General features: G+C 37.5%; 2 protein-coding genes across 2 annotated transcripts; both read right to left on the reverse strand.

The window, feature by feature from the left end:
- Positions 1-3,496: 3,496 nt before the first annotated feature.
- Positions 3,497-11,927, reverse strand: paqr7b (progestin and adipoQ receptor family member VII, b). The gene is made up of 2 exons (XM_056475223.1): positions 11,762-11,927; positions 3,497-9,181 (listed from the first exon to the last, which is right to left on the reverse strand). Exon 2 carries the CDS (start codon positions 9,143-9,145, stop codon positions 8,081-8,083), a length of 1,065 nt encoding a protein of 354 aa, XP_056331198.1. The 5' UTR covers positions 9,146-9,181; positions 11,762-11,927; the 3' UTR covers positions 3,497-8,080.
- Positions 11,928-13,046: 1,119 nt separating this feature from the next.
- stmn1b (stathmin 1b) lies at positions 13,047-16,738 on the reverse strand. Its single transcript, XM_056476029.1, has 5 exons — positions 16,652-16,738; positions 14,920-14,965; positions 14,606-14,781; positions 14,340-14,531; positions 13,047-14,235 (listed from the first exon to the last, which is right to left on the reverse strand). Exons 2-5 carry the CDS (start codon positions 14,933-14,935, stop codon positions 14,170-14,172), a joined length of 450 nt encoding a protein of 149 aa, XP_056332004.1. The 5' UTR covers positions 14,936-14,965; positions 16,652-16,738; the 3' UTR covers positions 13,047-14,169.
- Positions 16,739-17,145: the final 407 nt, after the last annotated feature.

Raw genomic sequence — 17,145 nt, forward strand, 5'->3', positions numbered from 1 at the left:
GGCCTTTGTCTTCAGGATGGGCCAAAAGAAAAGAGGGGGCGAGAAAACAACAGAATCTGAGTGAAGAGGAACAAGGCAGTCTTTATAGAGCATGTTAAATCTGAGAAAGATATGAAGAATGAGACAGGCCTTGACTTGCTGTAGATTGGCATCCGGCGGTCCTTAAATGGACATTGGATTTAAGATTAATGTGATGAGAGAATGTTGTCAAGCCGTGTACTTTCATAAAAAAAAAATCTCATGGAAAAACGTGACTCAGTCAAACACAAAAAAAGAATAACAAACCACTTGAATAGGCATATGAGTGCATGTTAAAATAAGCAGGTGAAAACCTTGGTTTGTAGGTGAACTAATACCGTAGCTGCTTTCCATGAGTGCTGTGATGATAAATGGAGTGTGCGACATTATTCATCATGTAGAAACAGTGTCGATGTTCGGCTGTGTCTTTGACAGTACTGCCATCTTGTGGTGAGGGTCCATGCTCTTCTAGAGTTTTTTTCCCTGTTATTAACAGATTTGAAGGAGGTATAATGATTATGACAATCATAATGAACATGATAACGATGGTAAAAAGGGATGAATGATGAACCACTTAACAGATGAGTAGCCTAAGATCATTCAGATTTCTATTTTATTTTTAATAGAGCTATTTCTAATTGTGTTAAATAACACTTGTTTCAGTTTTTTAATAGTTCACCCTAAACTGGCAATTCCTCATTTACTGACTTCTTTCTTTCTTTCTTTCTTTCTTTCTTTCTTTCTTTTTTATCTGTTTCACACAAAATAAGATACTTTGAAGAAAGCTGGAAACCTGTAACCAATGACTTCCATAGTATTTGTTTTTCCTATGCTATGGAAGTGAATTGTTACAGGTTTTCAGCTTTTTTTCAAATCTGGTAAGTGTTTGATAGAAGAAAGAACGTAAACACACACACACACACACACACACACACACACATATATATATATATATATATATATATATATATATATATATATATATATATATATATATATATATATATATATATATATATACGCACACACACACTCACCGGTCACTTTTTTAGGTACATGGCAGCAATGCATTTAGGCATGTAGACATGGTCAAGACGATCTGCTGCAGTTCAAACAGAGCATCAGAATGGGGAAGAAATGTGACAGACAGCCTGGTCTGAGTATTTTAGAAACTGCTGATCTACTGGGATTTACACACAAACCCATCTCTAGGGTTTACAGAGAATGATCCGAAAAAGAGAAAATATCCAGTGAACAGCAGTTCTGTGGGCACAAATACCTCGTTGATGCCAGAGGTCAGAGGAGAATGGCCAAACTGGTTCAAGCTGATAGAAAGGCAACAGTAACTCAAACAACAACTCGGTACAACCGAGATATGCAGAAGAGCATCTCTGAACACACGCTTGAGGTGGATGGGCTACAGCAGCAAAAGACCACACCGGGTGCCACTCTAGTCAGCTAAGAAAAGGAAACTGAGGCTACAATTCGCACAGGCTCACCAAAATTGGACAATAGAAGCATGGATCCATCCTGCCTTGTATTAACAGTTAGCTGTTTGTGGTGGTGATGTAATGGTGTGGGGGATATTTTCTTGGCACATTAGTACCAATTAAGCATCATGTCAATGCCAAAGCCTACATAAGTATTGTTTATTACTATGTCCATCCCTTTATGACTACAGTGTACTCATCTTCTGATGGCTACTTCTAACAGGGATAACGCACCATGTCATATAGCGTGAATCATAACAGACTGGTTCCTTGAACATGACAATAAGTTCACTGTACTCAAATGGCCTCCACAGTCACCAGAACTCAATCTTCTGGCACCTTTGGGATGTTCGGGAGATTCGCATCATGGATGTGCATCCGACAAAGCTGCAGCAACTGTGTGATGCTATCATGTCAATATGGACTAATATCTCTTGAGGAATATTTCCAGTACCTTGTTAAATCTATGACACGAGGATTAAGGCAGTTCTAAAGGCAAAGGTACTAGTATATATATATACACTGTACAAATGCACTTTAATTGTACTCTACAGAATAACATTGTTAAAAAACTTAATCTGGTTATGGGGAATATAAATTAATGAATTAAATAATTAATTAACAATAATGAATGATTGTAAAAACTGTTGTACATTTCACATTCATAAATCGCCTGTGTTATTTGCATCACAAAAAAATTGTTTAGATTTTGGCCAAAAAAAAATAATATCTATTCTGAAAACCACTCTGTGGTGTGTTTGTGTGTGCTGCTGCATGCAAGCTTATAAAACAACACTGCAGAGTGTGTATTCATTGAAATACAAAATAATATAACATTGAGTTTTATTATTAATATTTAATTGTTTAAATGAATTTCCCAGTGTTGGATTGCAGCTGGTAGGGCATCCGCTGCTTAAAACATATGCTGGAAAAGTTGGCGGATCATTTCCGCTGTGGTGACCCCTGATTAATAAAGGGACTAAGCTGAAAAGAAAATTAATTAATGAATGTTCAAACTCAAGGCGGCACGGTGGCTCAGTGGGTAGCACTGACGCCTCACAGCAAGGTCACTGGCTCGAGTGGTTTCTTTGTAGAGTTTGCATGTTCCCCCTGTGTTGGCGTGGGTTTCCTCCAGGTGCTGCAATTTCCCCCACAGTCCAGGCATGCACTGTAAATAGGTTGAACTAAATTGGCCGTAGTGTATGAGTGTGTGTGAATATGAATGAATGGGTGTTTCCCAGTGGGTTGCGGCTGAAAAAACATCCACTGTGTAAAACATATTCCAGAATAGTTGGCGGTTCATTCCGCTGTGGTGGCCCTAGAAAAAAATAAGGCACTAGACTGAAGGGAAATGACTGAATGAATGTTCAAATTCAAGTCATTTTTTAAATCTTGCTGACAAATTAGTCAAATCCAGTGCTTTTGAAGGATAGTGGCAAAGTGTAGGTGTAAATTGACAATTAATATTGTGCAGCTGCACTGTAATGCTTAAATACGGACTTTTAATGTTACTAAATGAATCTTGTGCATGTTTGTTATATAAACTGTTGCATTGAATTATATTTTTCAACAAATGATGGTAATGTAAGAATGCTCATAATGTAGTGCTGAAGTCAGACAATTGGTTTCATAAGTAATCATTGGTATGCATGCCTTCATCAAAACATAGTAACATTGATCATTTAATAAAACTGGCTTCTATGCAAATTAGAACGTATGCCCAAAAATGCAGAAACTTCTGTTGTTGTTTATTTACATTCTCGTGTGCCACTCCACATGAATGATTGACAATGACTTTTTTCTTCTTCTTTTATTTCTTAAATCATTCTGACATTGTTGTTCAATCACTGGACGCTGTGACAGTAACTGCAGCTGTGGACTGAATGGATTACAATAGCTTTATTGTTCACAATAGTCGATGGTTACTTTGTGATGGTGTGTTCTGTGCTGTTTAGACTCTACCCAGACAAGAAACACAATGACATGAATTGGAAGGTGAGACTTACAGTTGTTTTATTCGTTTAAATACCATAGTACATCAACACAGTCATTTCCACACACAATGGTAAAGTTGAGGTTAACACCAGATTTTATTTTCACGTTCTGCACTGCAGCACAACATGAGTGTTAGTTCAGCTCCGTGCAAATACAGTCAAAAACTGAGTTCAAGTGCTGAACCAAATCAAGAGCTTTCTGTGCAGTCTTTCCTCTTTAAGTGCAATACAAAAGAAACACAACAGCTAAAACAAACTCGTGTTTAAAAAAGAAACATCGTTTTAGATTCTGTAAGTGCTTTTGAGGTGAGTAGATTAGTACATAGTTTAAGAAAAGAGACCCTTCACATTTCAGCAGAAATCATACAGAGTTCCTTAAAAATCTACTTTGCATTTAGGTCAAACCCTGGTCGTGCCAGGATATGACATCATCCAGTTGTCTTTTTCAGTGACATAAGCTCCCCACACTCACTCTACTATGTGCTCCGTGGTCCGTTTATTTCTTAAACACAGGCTGGTACAGGAGTAAAAACAACATTTTCTGTTAATACTAAATCATTAATATTATACAACAATATCTTAATTACATCATTATGGTCTTTCATTTAATAAAGCACCCACCGTGCGATCGTTTTCTGAGATATTTGCCTCGTTAATCATCATTATGATCCAACTGACAGCACGTCAGTCGCTTCACCAGTTTCAGTGTACGATGACATCATCAGTCTGTGACATCATTGTTGTCTGCTGGTGCTGCTGAAACTGGCTTAAAGGGGGCTGTTCACACAGAGTACGTTTTCGCATTCCACTGCCATACTATTCTGTTGTTATTCGATGCAAACCTCCACTAGACATTAGCCCCTTTCACACAGTGAAACCGGTAAATATCTGGAAAATTACCAGAATGACTTTACCGGCAAATTAAAAAAAGCGCTGTTCACACAGGTGAGAATTTGTTCGGAAAAGACCATTCACACATTCACACTATTTTCCTTCGACGTTCACACAGCGCAGCATTCCAGCAAATTACCGGTAATGTTACTCTTTTCGAAAAATTGCCAGAACAAATTTACCAGTATTTTCAAAAAGGGCCTGTTTACACATGATCCTTTTCCGGAATATTGCCGGTCATTTTCTGGAAAGGACTGTATGTGTGATAGGGGCTATTGTCTGCTGGTTGCACATGTGCACTTTTATACAATGTTACATTTCAGGAGTGACAACTGTATTTCAATATCGAAGTGAATCCCCCACATTTTAGTTTTGTTTGTGAATGGAACACGACTCGCTCATGAAGTTGCAACGATTGACTATAGTAAAGTTCTGGAAGCTTTCTGGAAGTTCTCACCAACTTCTCACCAAATACATAAAAGTTTGTGACTTTTTAACTGGGAGAAGAACAGAGTAAACACTCTATTTCTCTAAACAATGTGCATCTGATCTGAATAAAGCACATTGTCTGATTATGTTTAAAAATAATTATTATTGCCATCTCTATAGACATCAGTGTGTTATGTTATGGTTTGTAATATACACACTGATGTCTATGGAGATCAGTGTGTATATAACAAACCATAAATGTTATGTTTTGCTAGTATTTTTGTCTATGTAAATATCTGAAACCTAAAATAAACATTATTTGCTTGAAATCGCAGATAAATTGTGATTTTATTACACATTTCTCTGGCGCAGCGCGAGCAATCACGGGAAAGCAGATTTGAATTTAGCTGATCATGTGACTTACTGAACATTCTGATCACACCGGTGTGATCGTACGCATCAAATGGGTTAAACAATAATAATTGTTACAACAAATATTATGTTAACATAATAGTGATAAGCTGATATCCAGTCACTTTCACACAAACACACACACACACACTTGTGAAGTCATCTTCAGTAATGTTGCTCTATCTCTCCGTTTCTTTTGCGACTGTGTTCTAAATACCGGCTCTCAATCTCAGATTTTAGGAACTTGTCTCTAGCTATCCTGCGACTTGCATTTTACCATTCAACCACACAGCTTTTCCATTGTTTTCAATGTAATCATGACCTAAATCGATATCTTTCACCATTGACTTTGGCGCGTCATCAAACCAATTAATAAATGACTGCATAATTCCCTTTTTTTTCTTACCACTACTATAGGTTTTGCATTTTTGTGAAAACATCCACTGTGTGAAAGGCCCCTTATTCTGCCCCATGTGTTCTTGGTTGCAAAAAAACAAATGCTGGTCACCGTTTATTATGACATCGCTTATTTGCTACTTCTCAAACGGCTCATGCCACAGCAACAGTTTCTTTTTCTGGCACCACATCATAAACCAGCCTTTACGCTACATCGCACAAACCCTTTCCTGGTTAATGCAGCAACAGTCTAGTGACACAATATTCATCTCAAGGGAATATGGATCACTTCAATGAGAAAATAAATCATCCTTCCTCTCTCTATCTGATGGATTGGTGTCGGTTTATGGGCAAAGGCCGAGACAAGAGGAGCTACACAATTCATGATACGAGAGCTAGATGCATTTCGTGGTCATTAAAAGGCCAGACAGGTTCAGACTAATAAGACGAAGCCTTCATATCCTTTCTCATCAGTAGCCAACTCACATAGGTATACATAAACATTCAAAAATGCACACACACTCACGACAAGCACCTGTTCGCATACTCACACAGGGACGCATGCATGTAGTCAGGCACGTAAGAGTATACATTTAACACAGATTAGTTTTGTTGCTCAGACTGTTGTTGTAAATAAAGTGCTGAACTTCTAATAGAAAAAAATCCACATATGCACAGAACACACAAAGGCATTCGTATCAGGGTATGAGTAAAGGTAAAGGCCATAGTTATAGCCCTTGTATACAAAAGGAGCATCATCATGACAAAAGGACATCATAACTATGAAGAAGCAAGTCAATTCTTCTCAAAAGCCTCTTTGGCTGGAATAGTTCACCCAAAATTTACCCTTCTGCCATTGTTTACAGAAGAAGAAAAAGAATAATCCACACAATTAAAGTCACTGGAATACAATATTATGTTGGAACCCACTGACCTTCACTGTATGGAAAAGTGTTGAAGCATTCTTCAAAGTATCACAGAGGTTGAAAATAACATGAAGATGAATAAATAATTGACTTTCATTTTTGGGTGAACAGTCCCTTTAAAATTTCAATAATCTGCTAAATTTCCCCGAAAAATCAACACTGAGGAAATTTCTAACAATTGAGAATCATAAAAATGTTGTATTAAAGTAACAAATAGCCAAAGTTGCATCTTAGATCCTTCAATTATACTATATTGCAAACCAGTGACATCACATCCTGCTACTGTCCTCTTCACTAGATTAAAATGACCGGAGCCCAATCCCAAATGGCACACTTCATGCGCACTTAAAAGTCTACAGACACACAGAAGCCACTATGAGCAGGTGCCCATGAAATATCACAAAGTAGGGGTGTCCAAACATGCTACAGAGTCACTGTCTTGCAGACTTTAGCTCATAGCTAATCAATGTCTTTACTAGAAACCTCTAGGCAAGTGTGCAGGATGTTGGCTTTCCAGTAGCAAGACTAGACACCCCTGTCATAGAGATATCCATCATTTCAACTTTCAGAAGAGTGCTCATGAGTGCACCTTTTGCCTTTAGTGCTCTTTCAATGCACACTTCTGCAGAGACCGCTTTGAGGTGCAATTTGGGATTGGCCTTTGCAATTCTGTGAAATTACATCATGCTATCCATCTCACAGACTAGACATCAAAAGGCAGGGAAGTGTGCACTGAAAGTGCAAAACCAATCGATTGCATTCGCAGATAATCATACACTAACCTCAACATGGCACTGGACAGGTTGGACATGCTAAGGCAAGTCTGAAATCTTTTAGATAATGATTTGCATTTGGTCTGTTAAAGTATGTGAAGTAAAAATCAAAAATAGATTTAAACGTCAATAGAGAAGGGGACATTTCATTTGCTTAATTAAGAAAAAAAGATTATCTTTCAGTAAGCCATTCCTTAAAACAAAGTTTCTAATATTTAACTGACATCCAAATCATTTGATCTGAGCTCTGCTGCACTGGTCTGGTGGCATGGGATTTATTTACTAGCACGATAATGTTCTCTGCGCATTATTCATAGATTCAATTCCCATGAAACGCGATAAAAATATGTGTAGTTTTAATGCAATGTAAGTGAAAAAGACATGTGCGTAACAGAAACTTAAAAGCAGCACACTGCACCAAAATGAGTTTGAATCCAGTAATGGTCTACCTAAACTATCTTGTATATCAAGTTTAAAAGGTTGTCATGGCACTCATCAAACAGATCCACTAAGGATCTGAGCACCTTTCAGCAGGCAATCCATTGTTTTCAAACCATTCTCGAAGTGTAATGAGGTTTTAAAGCATGTCACCAGTTTGGTCAACAGAAAGCAGTTGGTTAAAAACATGTTGGCAGGCCACATAACCAAACCATTAACAACAAATATAAGTTACACAAAAAATGTTAGTTGCTTCAGTTCTTGTAGACCAGCGTGATCCTTTCTGGTCTCTTTCAAGGTCTCTACCTTGACATCTACTCCTGCTTCTCTTCTAGATACGTCTTCACCCGTTTGCGCACATAGAACGCGGTGAGTGCGCTGCAACACGCTGTGAAGATAAAAAGAGCCACTGCATCATGAGCCAAATCACCATGGAGATGTTCATAGAGACGTCTTCTCTCTGTGTAATCCAGTCGAACAGCTTCGATCTGCACTAGAGTGCAGAGCACAAGGAACACATGGAAGATCTGATGACCCTGCCCGATGAAGTCGCAACGTCCTGGGAACCAGCGCTCAGGATGGGGGTATGAGAAGAAGTAGGCGCTGATTAAAAAGAAGAGGACCTGGTAGCAGTGGTAGACCACTGCCTGGTCGGCACACCAATGTTCGGAGCTGTAGCATCTATAGATACGATGCAACACTGGACTGATGTCTAAACAGTAGGCCAGGCCTGAGGGCACAACTTGAAATAGCTTGTGAACAAACTTTGGCAACTTTGGGCTGGCGTATTTGCCATAGCAGCAGCCCGTACAGGACAGCCAAGCCAGGAAGGCTGAGGCTGGCAAGAAAAAACTTCGCACTTGAGCGTGCCATTCTTCTTCCACCACATAATAGAAGTGGGCGAGGGCACTACCATATTGGTATACGGCGACACCTACGTAGTCCAAAAAATAAAAGGTGTAGTGGGAGATCTCAGACTTGGCGGAGAGAAGATGGGCCAATGCACTGCAGCCCAAGTAGGTGAATGCGGCCAGGAGTAAGATGAACATCGGCTGGGCGTGCGGATCTCGCAGGAAGTCTACGGTTTCAGACAGCTCCTGAAACTTGACTAAAATAATGAGAGAGGCCAGAAGGTGTGTCCACACATTTACAGATTCGTTATGCCTCTGGAACAGAGTAAGGAAGTAGTAGCGCCAGTTTTGGTCAGGCGGCCTGTAGCCCGTGATTATGTGTGACTCGCGGAAAACCCATGGCACATCGCTCACCATCACAGTACAGGGCAGTTTAGGGAAGGCTGACTCCAGGAAACGAGGGATTTGGCGAAGCTGCTGTGCGTTGATGAACAGCCGCCCAATCTGCTCCATCACAACCGTCGCCATGGTGAGGATTAATTAAGCTGCAGTCTTTTGTGAGATCTGTATGGGAGAAGCATTCAACAGTTAAATATTACCCTTGCATTCACAAGTGCGTTCACATAAAAAAATGCAATGCAATACAAGGTAATATCGTTTAACCTCTCACCACTTTAAGTTGATTACCAAACTATGTGAATGCATGCATAAAAAGTAACTTATGATTTTTCTTTTGCCCCTGAATGTTGTAAACATTCACACTACATCTCAGATTATGTACTGTTAAACATTCGGTGGTGGAAACAATACAAAAATGAGTTTAAATAATCTTATAAATAAAGCAACAAAACAATTAACTATTAAGATTCTTACCTTCCTTTTCTATGGCTAATTTAAAAGTAATCATTTAATATTTATTTTATACACAAACCTTTGTATAATAATCTCCAACAGATTTTTTTTTTTGTAATGATAGTAAATCATCTCACAATATACAGCTTTTCATTTATAATAAATCAGAGCAGAATTTCTTATTGTAAGGAAAAAACCTATGCCTCCAAAGATTTTTTTTCTTTCAATTAGTTAAAATATTCGGTTAAATATTGTTAATTAACACTAAAACTAAAACCATTTTTTCTGTTTTCATTTTTTTAATTATTGTAAATAGTCACAGTTAAGTTTAACTGATAAAAAAATTGGTAAATTTAATTAATATTAAGACGGATATGGAATATATATATATATATATATATATATATATATATATATATATATATATATAATTATAAAAATGTTAAATATTTTGGAACAGTAATTATATATATATATATATATATATATATATATATATATATATATATATATATATATATATATATATATATATATATATATATACATGTGGGTGTGTGCGTGTGCGTGTGTGTGTGCGCGTGCGTGCGTGTGTGTGTGTTCGAAGGGAGCGAAAGTTGTTGTTTTTTAGCCCAACATTTAAAAATAGAACATATTTTAGAGCATTAATAATAATACCGTGAAACTGTGATTTTTACCCAAGGTTATCATACCGTCAGAATCTTACACCAGCCCATGCCTAATAATATTCATTCATTTATTTTATTTTCGGCTTAGTCCCTTAATTAATCAGGGGTCGCCACAGCGGAATGAACCACCAACTCATAGAGCATATGTTTTACGCAGCGGATGTCCTTCCAGCTGCAACCCAACACTAGGAAACACCCATTCACACTTATACACACACATAAACTACAAATTTAGCTTATTTAAATCACCTATACTCCATGTATTTAGACTGTGGGGAAAACCGGACCACCTGGAGGAAACCCACACAAACACAGGGAGATCATGCAAACTCCACAGTAACGTCAACTGACCCAGCTGGGGCTGCACCAGCGACCTTCTTGCTGTGAGGCGATCGTGCTACCACTGCGCTACCGTGACGCCCGCCAAATATATATATATATATATATATATATATATATATATATATATATATATATATATATATATATATATATATATATATATATATAATGTTTCCTCATTAATACTAAAAACACTGTTTTGATTGATTATTAAACTATTCAAACTATTAATAAAAACTACAATAGTACATCACTGATACAAAAAAACTGCTTAAAAATTATTATTAAATTCTGTTCTGTTTACACCTTCACATTTTGTCTTAAAACCATAAGCAAAAAGCTACCAACACATTTTAGTGAAAACAGAGAAAAGTTGAAACCTGTTAGTCTTCATTTTAAACGTCAATTCCTGGCAATGATCTCCTGGTGTTGAATGTTTGGATTTACAATATCAGGGTTTCATTTGCTTATCTCAATTCTAAATGGATGCAAACGAAGCTTAACCACGACCTAGGTGCCCATGCAAATTAATGTGTTAAAATGAAATATCAGAATCGTGAAGCCATTCTTTTATGAAAAGCATGTTACTTATTGCAAATGTGTTGTGAATTAAAAACCAGTTTGTCCTGAATATTAAGACATCGTGATCCAAATGGGGCGTATCTTCTCGACGCTCTTATGAATAGACATCACCGCTTACGTAACATCTGCTCTCTCTGCGTAAAGCTCCTCGTGCACGTGAATTATTGTTAAAACGAAATAATCACTCAATAACGTCTGGAAAAGCAAAGGCCTAGAAAAAACAACGCATTTTCGAATCTATTAAAACGACGAGAGAAAGTGTATGGAATGGGCAGAGGACATTTTTAGTGATGGCATGCCAAAAAGCACTGAAGCCTTCCCACACCCTCGAGCGCTTTCTCTCGTAAAATCTCGAAAAAGAAACGTGAGACGCCGGAAGCGCAACAATGAAATGTCTTGACGATATTCAACGTCTACAGGTGTATAAGCAACAACACAACACGTTTTTTTCCTCACCTCCTATACTGTATCGTATTAAGCAAATGTCGAAAATGTATTGTGCTCTAATGATAATTCATTTTCCTCGTTTTCATATCGTACACGCGTATTTTAACGCATTAAACAACAGATGTGTCTGTTTTTGAAAAGTTTAACATCTCAAAGCCATATATAGTGCAAATGGGGATTTAAATTTTTACCTTTATTCTTGCCTTAAACATCGGTAAATGAACTGGTTTACCTTAAAAGAGGATAATCTCCTCGGTCAGTCAACTGTATTCAATCGCGCCGTCATATACGTCTTGAATAAAATAAATAAAACAAATAAAATTCCATGATGATTTTTAGGTGAATATTTGTTGAGCGGGAGAGGCTCCTGTCAGCTTCCCTGCAGTACCGCTGTCAGATGGCCGTAATCTACAGATTTCTGATTGGCAGTTGGAACTGTCCAATCGGAACGGCCGGGGAGCACTGTCCCGCCTTCGTCCAGACTAACAGGCCAATAGAAAACATCCCTTAAGGTGGCGACACCCTGTAAAATGTATGGACGGTGCAACGTGAAACTACCGTCTTCATATTAAAACCGCCTACATGTCCTCTTTAATAAAACACAACGCGAGACGATGTGGTAAGGCACCTACAAAATATATATTTCAACTATTACGCAAGTGTGCCTAGCTATGAGTGTGCATAATAGGATGTAGCTGTGTAACGGACAGTTCACTGATAAAAATACAATTCTGTCATCATTTTGTCACCCTTCACTTGTTCCAAACTCTATTCATTCCTTTTACTGAACACAATTGGTAGCCTTTGACCTAAACATGAAATGCATCTTATTTTGTCTTTAAATGAAAAAAAAAACAATAAATAAATTTTAAAAACTTGGCATCATTTTAGGGCTTGTAAATGATGAGTTAATGTTGATTCTGGGTTGTTCTGTCCCTTTAACAACGCACAGATTCGTGCAAAATACCTCATGTATACGTTTTATTGACCTGTATTTTCCTTTAATTACATTTTAATATATATTTAAAGTACACTTTGTCTAATATGTATGCATTGTGAGTGTATTGTTGTCTATTTGTAATGCTAAGCTATGTGAAAGCTTATCTCTTCACCCACAGTCACTCTGTCTGACAATGTGCCCTTGTTAAACTAGTGTTAAGACTGCACAAAACAAAAACAAAGCTCCATATTGTGAATTTGGACATAGGGAGGCAAAAAAATTGCTTGTCAGTCAAGTAATAATCTACTATGCAGCCCTGTACTGTCATAAAGTTGTCAAAGAGAGAAGGGAGTCTGTTGTTTCTTTCTCATATACTGTAAGTTTGCTTGTATGATAATCTGATCGATGACTCAGATCTGGTCATGATAATGTGCGAGAGATTGATGGTGATTTAGACATTTCACTTCATACTTCCAATTTACTGAATCATTCATACTGAGTCCTGGTATTGTGTGAGCGACTGTTGGTGATTTACACATTGCACTTCATGCCTATTCTTACAACTCAGACAAACATGTGATTTCATTTTTATTTTATTCGATTAAAAAAACATTTATTCACACAACATAGTACTGGACATGATCTTTTTTGGATGCATGTAATTGCTTCTAAGGGAGTTCAGAATTATAAAATAAGGTTGGATTCACTTTTTAGAAAAGATTGATGCACTATTTCTCAACACATAATAATGTGATGGCATGTGGACAAGCCATTCATCACTGCAAAGCTGTTAACTACTTCCATAAATTTTCATGCATCTAACTGTTCCTGCAACAAAGGATGAATCAATAATAGCTGTCAATGTCTCAATGTTATTTTTTTTCTAAAATCATTTTGAGACACGTTTTTTTCTAAAAACGGCTTGACAAACTCACAACCACTAGATGCCAGTATTGTTCAAATACAGTCTCAAGCGACACTTTTATTAGTTTTTTAATGTTCACACATTGCAAGTAGTTTCTTTTTTTCATTAGTGCATATTGAATATGAATAACTATAAAAGTATGGTCCAGTAAAGGAAATGCTTGCGGATAATGAAATGTGTTGTTAACACTAAGAATACCATGCAGATTATAAAGAGTACATCAAAAAGTGTCCAAAAGATCTGATTATTCTGGCAAAACCTATTTTCCAGTAACTGCCATTCAACTCCATAATGTACAAACTGTGAAAGGTTTTTTTTACTCCACATTACACTCTGGCTGACTGACAGATCAACAAAGAGGCAGTGGCAAAACTGGCACAATAACAAACATCTGTGCAACTTTATTAAGCTCAAAGGATGGCAGTACTGACATACAAGGGAACAGGTGGACTTGCACAATGCAGTATACCAAGTATATATTAGACCTATGCATAACACAGGCATGCTTCCCTACGCTGCTCGTTTTAAACGCTATAGAGTTGCAACTGGACAAATCTACAGGTTAGAGGGGATGATGAAAGACAGAACTGATTACACACAAAGTGATGAAATGTTGTGCACCAGCTTTTCCCCAAAACTCCTTAATAAAAAAGTGGCAAGTACATGGATCCAAACACGGAAAACTGGCCATTTAATGGAACAAAAAATAAATCTTTGGATACATTAAAAAACCCAATACTATACCCTAAATGAAAAGGAAAATGAGAGGGGAGACTTAGTTTTCATCCTCGCCTCCCTCTTTTGTTTCTTTGTTCTTTCGTACCTCTTCAAGCTTCTTGTCCTGAAGTGAAGGAACAAAAATTGTACATTTGTAATCAATTTACTAAAGCTAAAGCATTTATGGATGACATAATATACATGTATTCAACTTTTCCATACACACACCTTCTCTTTGAATTTCTCATTCATAGCTGCCATGCGTGCTGTGCGGTTTTCTTTGTTGGCTTCCATTTTCTGGTTAAGTTTCTCCTCTGCCATCTTGCTGAAGTTGTTGTTCTCTTCCATAGCTTTCTGAAGGACCTCCTTCTCATGCTCCCGTTTCTCAGCTAAGTGCTTCAGGACCTCTGCCTCATGGTTCTAATGTGAGGAGGCAAATGAATAAGGACAGAAAGCACATTTCGTAAACAATGCATTACTAAAGCAGCGCTTACCTTGCGTCTCTCCTCTGCTGCATCTAGTTTCTTCTGGATCTCATCCAGAGAAACCTCCTTCTTCTTGGGGGTGGAAAGTGGGAAATCTCCCTTGGCATCTGGAGCCGTGGGACTCAGGATGACCTCAAAAGCCTGTCCCGAGGCACGCTTGTCCAGTTCCTTGACCTGGATATCAGCTAAGCATGCAAAACATTGCATTTGATAATCCATTTTCCATCTTTTTTGCTGCATGACTTCATTTAGATTGCGGTTATTATAGAGAAGCATATTGATTTACAAAAATTGAGCTCAGCTCATATATTGTCACATCTTACCTCCAGAGGACGCCATTGCACTTTCAACCTCGACGGTTTCAGACACCTGCGAAATGATTGTAAAGAATAATGATTTCAGAAAAATGCAAACATTTTGCTATTAAAAATGTCTAGGCAATCTTTTCACTTAACCGTATTTAACCACAACGTATTGTAAACAAACATCTTTACACCAGCTTTCAATCAACGTAAGAGAACTGTTTAAGGTAGACATTTAGGAAAAAAATATTACGACTGGAGTCAGTCCCTACTGCCTACTGTAACATATACACAAGATATGAAACGATGTTTATATAATGTAATAATGTACACGTGCTTAAGGGAGTGGCGTCGCCACAATAGACATGCATAATTTACTAAGTTAATTATTTTATGATAAGGAAATAGGCAAGACTATTCAATACTTGATAAAATAAAAATAAAAAAATACAGCCTATTCTATGCCAATATATGCTCCTTTTGCTGGAAGCCAAGAAAAAGACGAGTCTCTGCCAGCAGAACCACCGAATCCTTCCATTCAGACGTGCTGTCATCATCGTCTAATTAAACGATAACAGTTCAATTAAAATATACAACATAGGCTGGCCGCTCTGGTGAAATGTAGAGCAAACAACCCAGCCTCTTTTTTTATAATGTAACGTGATTCAATTGGCCATTGAGAGATTAAAACAAAGGAGATATTGTGTAAGAAGCGAACAAAGACAACAGAGCATTGATCCTCGAGCTAATGCCCCCTGGAGAATCGTCAAATATTTATTATTAGACGAACTTGTCATCTCAAAATTTGACCTGAGAACAATTCATAGTTTGATGGCTGAAAATAAACATCCAGCTCTAGCGACTATCCGAAGGGATGAAAGATCTCATCTGCAGACAATAGACGGCCGAGATACACCCATTATAACAGCATGCAAAAATGCATAATATTACATACAACACTTTATTGCATAGTGACCAAGAGCTTAATAATGCTTAAGAAAATGCACATTTGAAATGCATTATTTACAAATAAAGCTATGGCTGTATCACCCGTTCCAGCACACCAGATCACACCCAAATTTCTACCGTTTCAAACCAGACACAACTGCACTGCCTTTTTTATAGAATAATCTGTGTTGGCATGCAAAATGCAGCGTGCTATGCCATTACTGACCGATTTTATTAAAGCACATGAATACAAATAATATAATTTGACTGCATAGTTGGCGAATGCACAAATAACGAAGACAAAAGACGTCGAGAGCCATTAGATCACCTGTCACATTGTGTTGTATGCTTGTTAAGATTTTAGTGAAACAGAAGATAAGTCTGTAGATGACAATGGAAACACGTTTTTGCAATAACAAACAGTAAAAATAAACCTGCAAAACTCGATGAAACGACCGCCAGCTGGCTAATCTCGACCAATTCCCTCCAGATACAACGACGATAAACATTAATGGTCCCGCTACGAGCTGTTACTCGACTGCGCGTGCTATTTTTAAATTCGCAGACTTAGTTACTGAAACTCTTCCACCGAACTGAATATTCTCGAAGCCCTTGTCTGTTATCTAACGTTATACATCCCCTCTCTGAAAAGAGAGGTAAATAACGGTGTGGCAGAACATTATAATTGTGAGAATTTGAATGTTTACTCTTACATACATTCACTGTCTGTCATGTAAGGAAGGGATGGATGGGATATACGCTGCAAAAATAGTGATATTTGACAACAACAACAAAAAACACCCACCTTTAGAAGAAGTGGAAATCAGGGAAGGAGTTGCCCGCGCGCAGATTCCTCTCTGCCTCAGCATCAACGGTTCGCTTCGCGCAAAAGAGGACCAAAATGTATTACGTCACTTTTGGATGTGACCAATGGTTGTCGACCACAGAATTCTGGGAAATGTAGTACAGTATCGTTTGAACGGTAAAATCAAATAAGTTCATTGTCCTAACTTAAACTGCTTTAAAATTGGCTATATGCAAAGGTGTTTTTCAGCCAATGATGAACTTCAGATGAAAGCTTTATGTGACTGTTTTCAATTTCATTTCCTTTTACAGCATCAATGTTGTAATGTAATTCAAATACATTATAATTAGTTCTAGACTTATGCATTCATTTAGTTGTTAATGCGTAAAAAGAGACGAAAGACAGTGTAAAGTAATGGTGTAAACGCTAGCGCAGTCATTAGCAGCAGGCCAGTGCAGAAATTCCATTGAAAATCCTGAGGTAAAATTAATTTC

This window comes from Danio aesculapii, chromosome 16, assembly GCF_903798145.1.
Source record: "Danio aesculapii chromosome 16, fDanAes4.1, whole genome shotgun sequence".
Classification (NCBI taxonomy): Eukaryota; Metazoa; Chordata; class Actinopteri; order Cypriniformes; family Danionidae; genus Danio; species Danio aesculapii.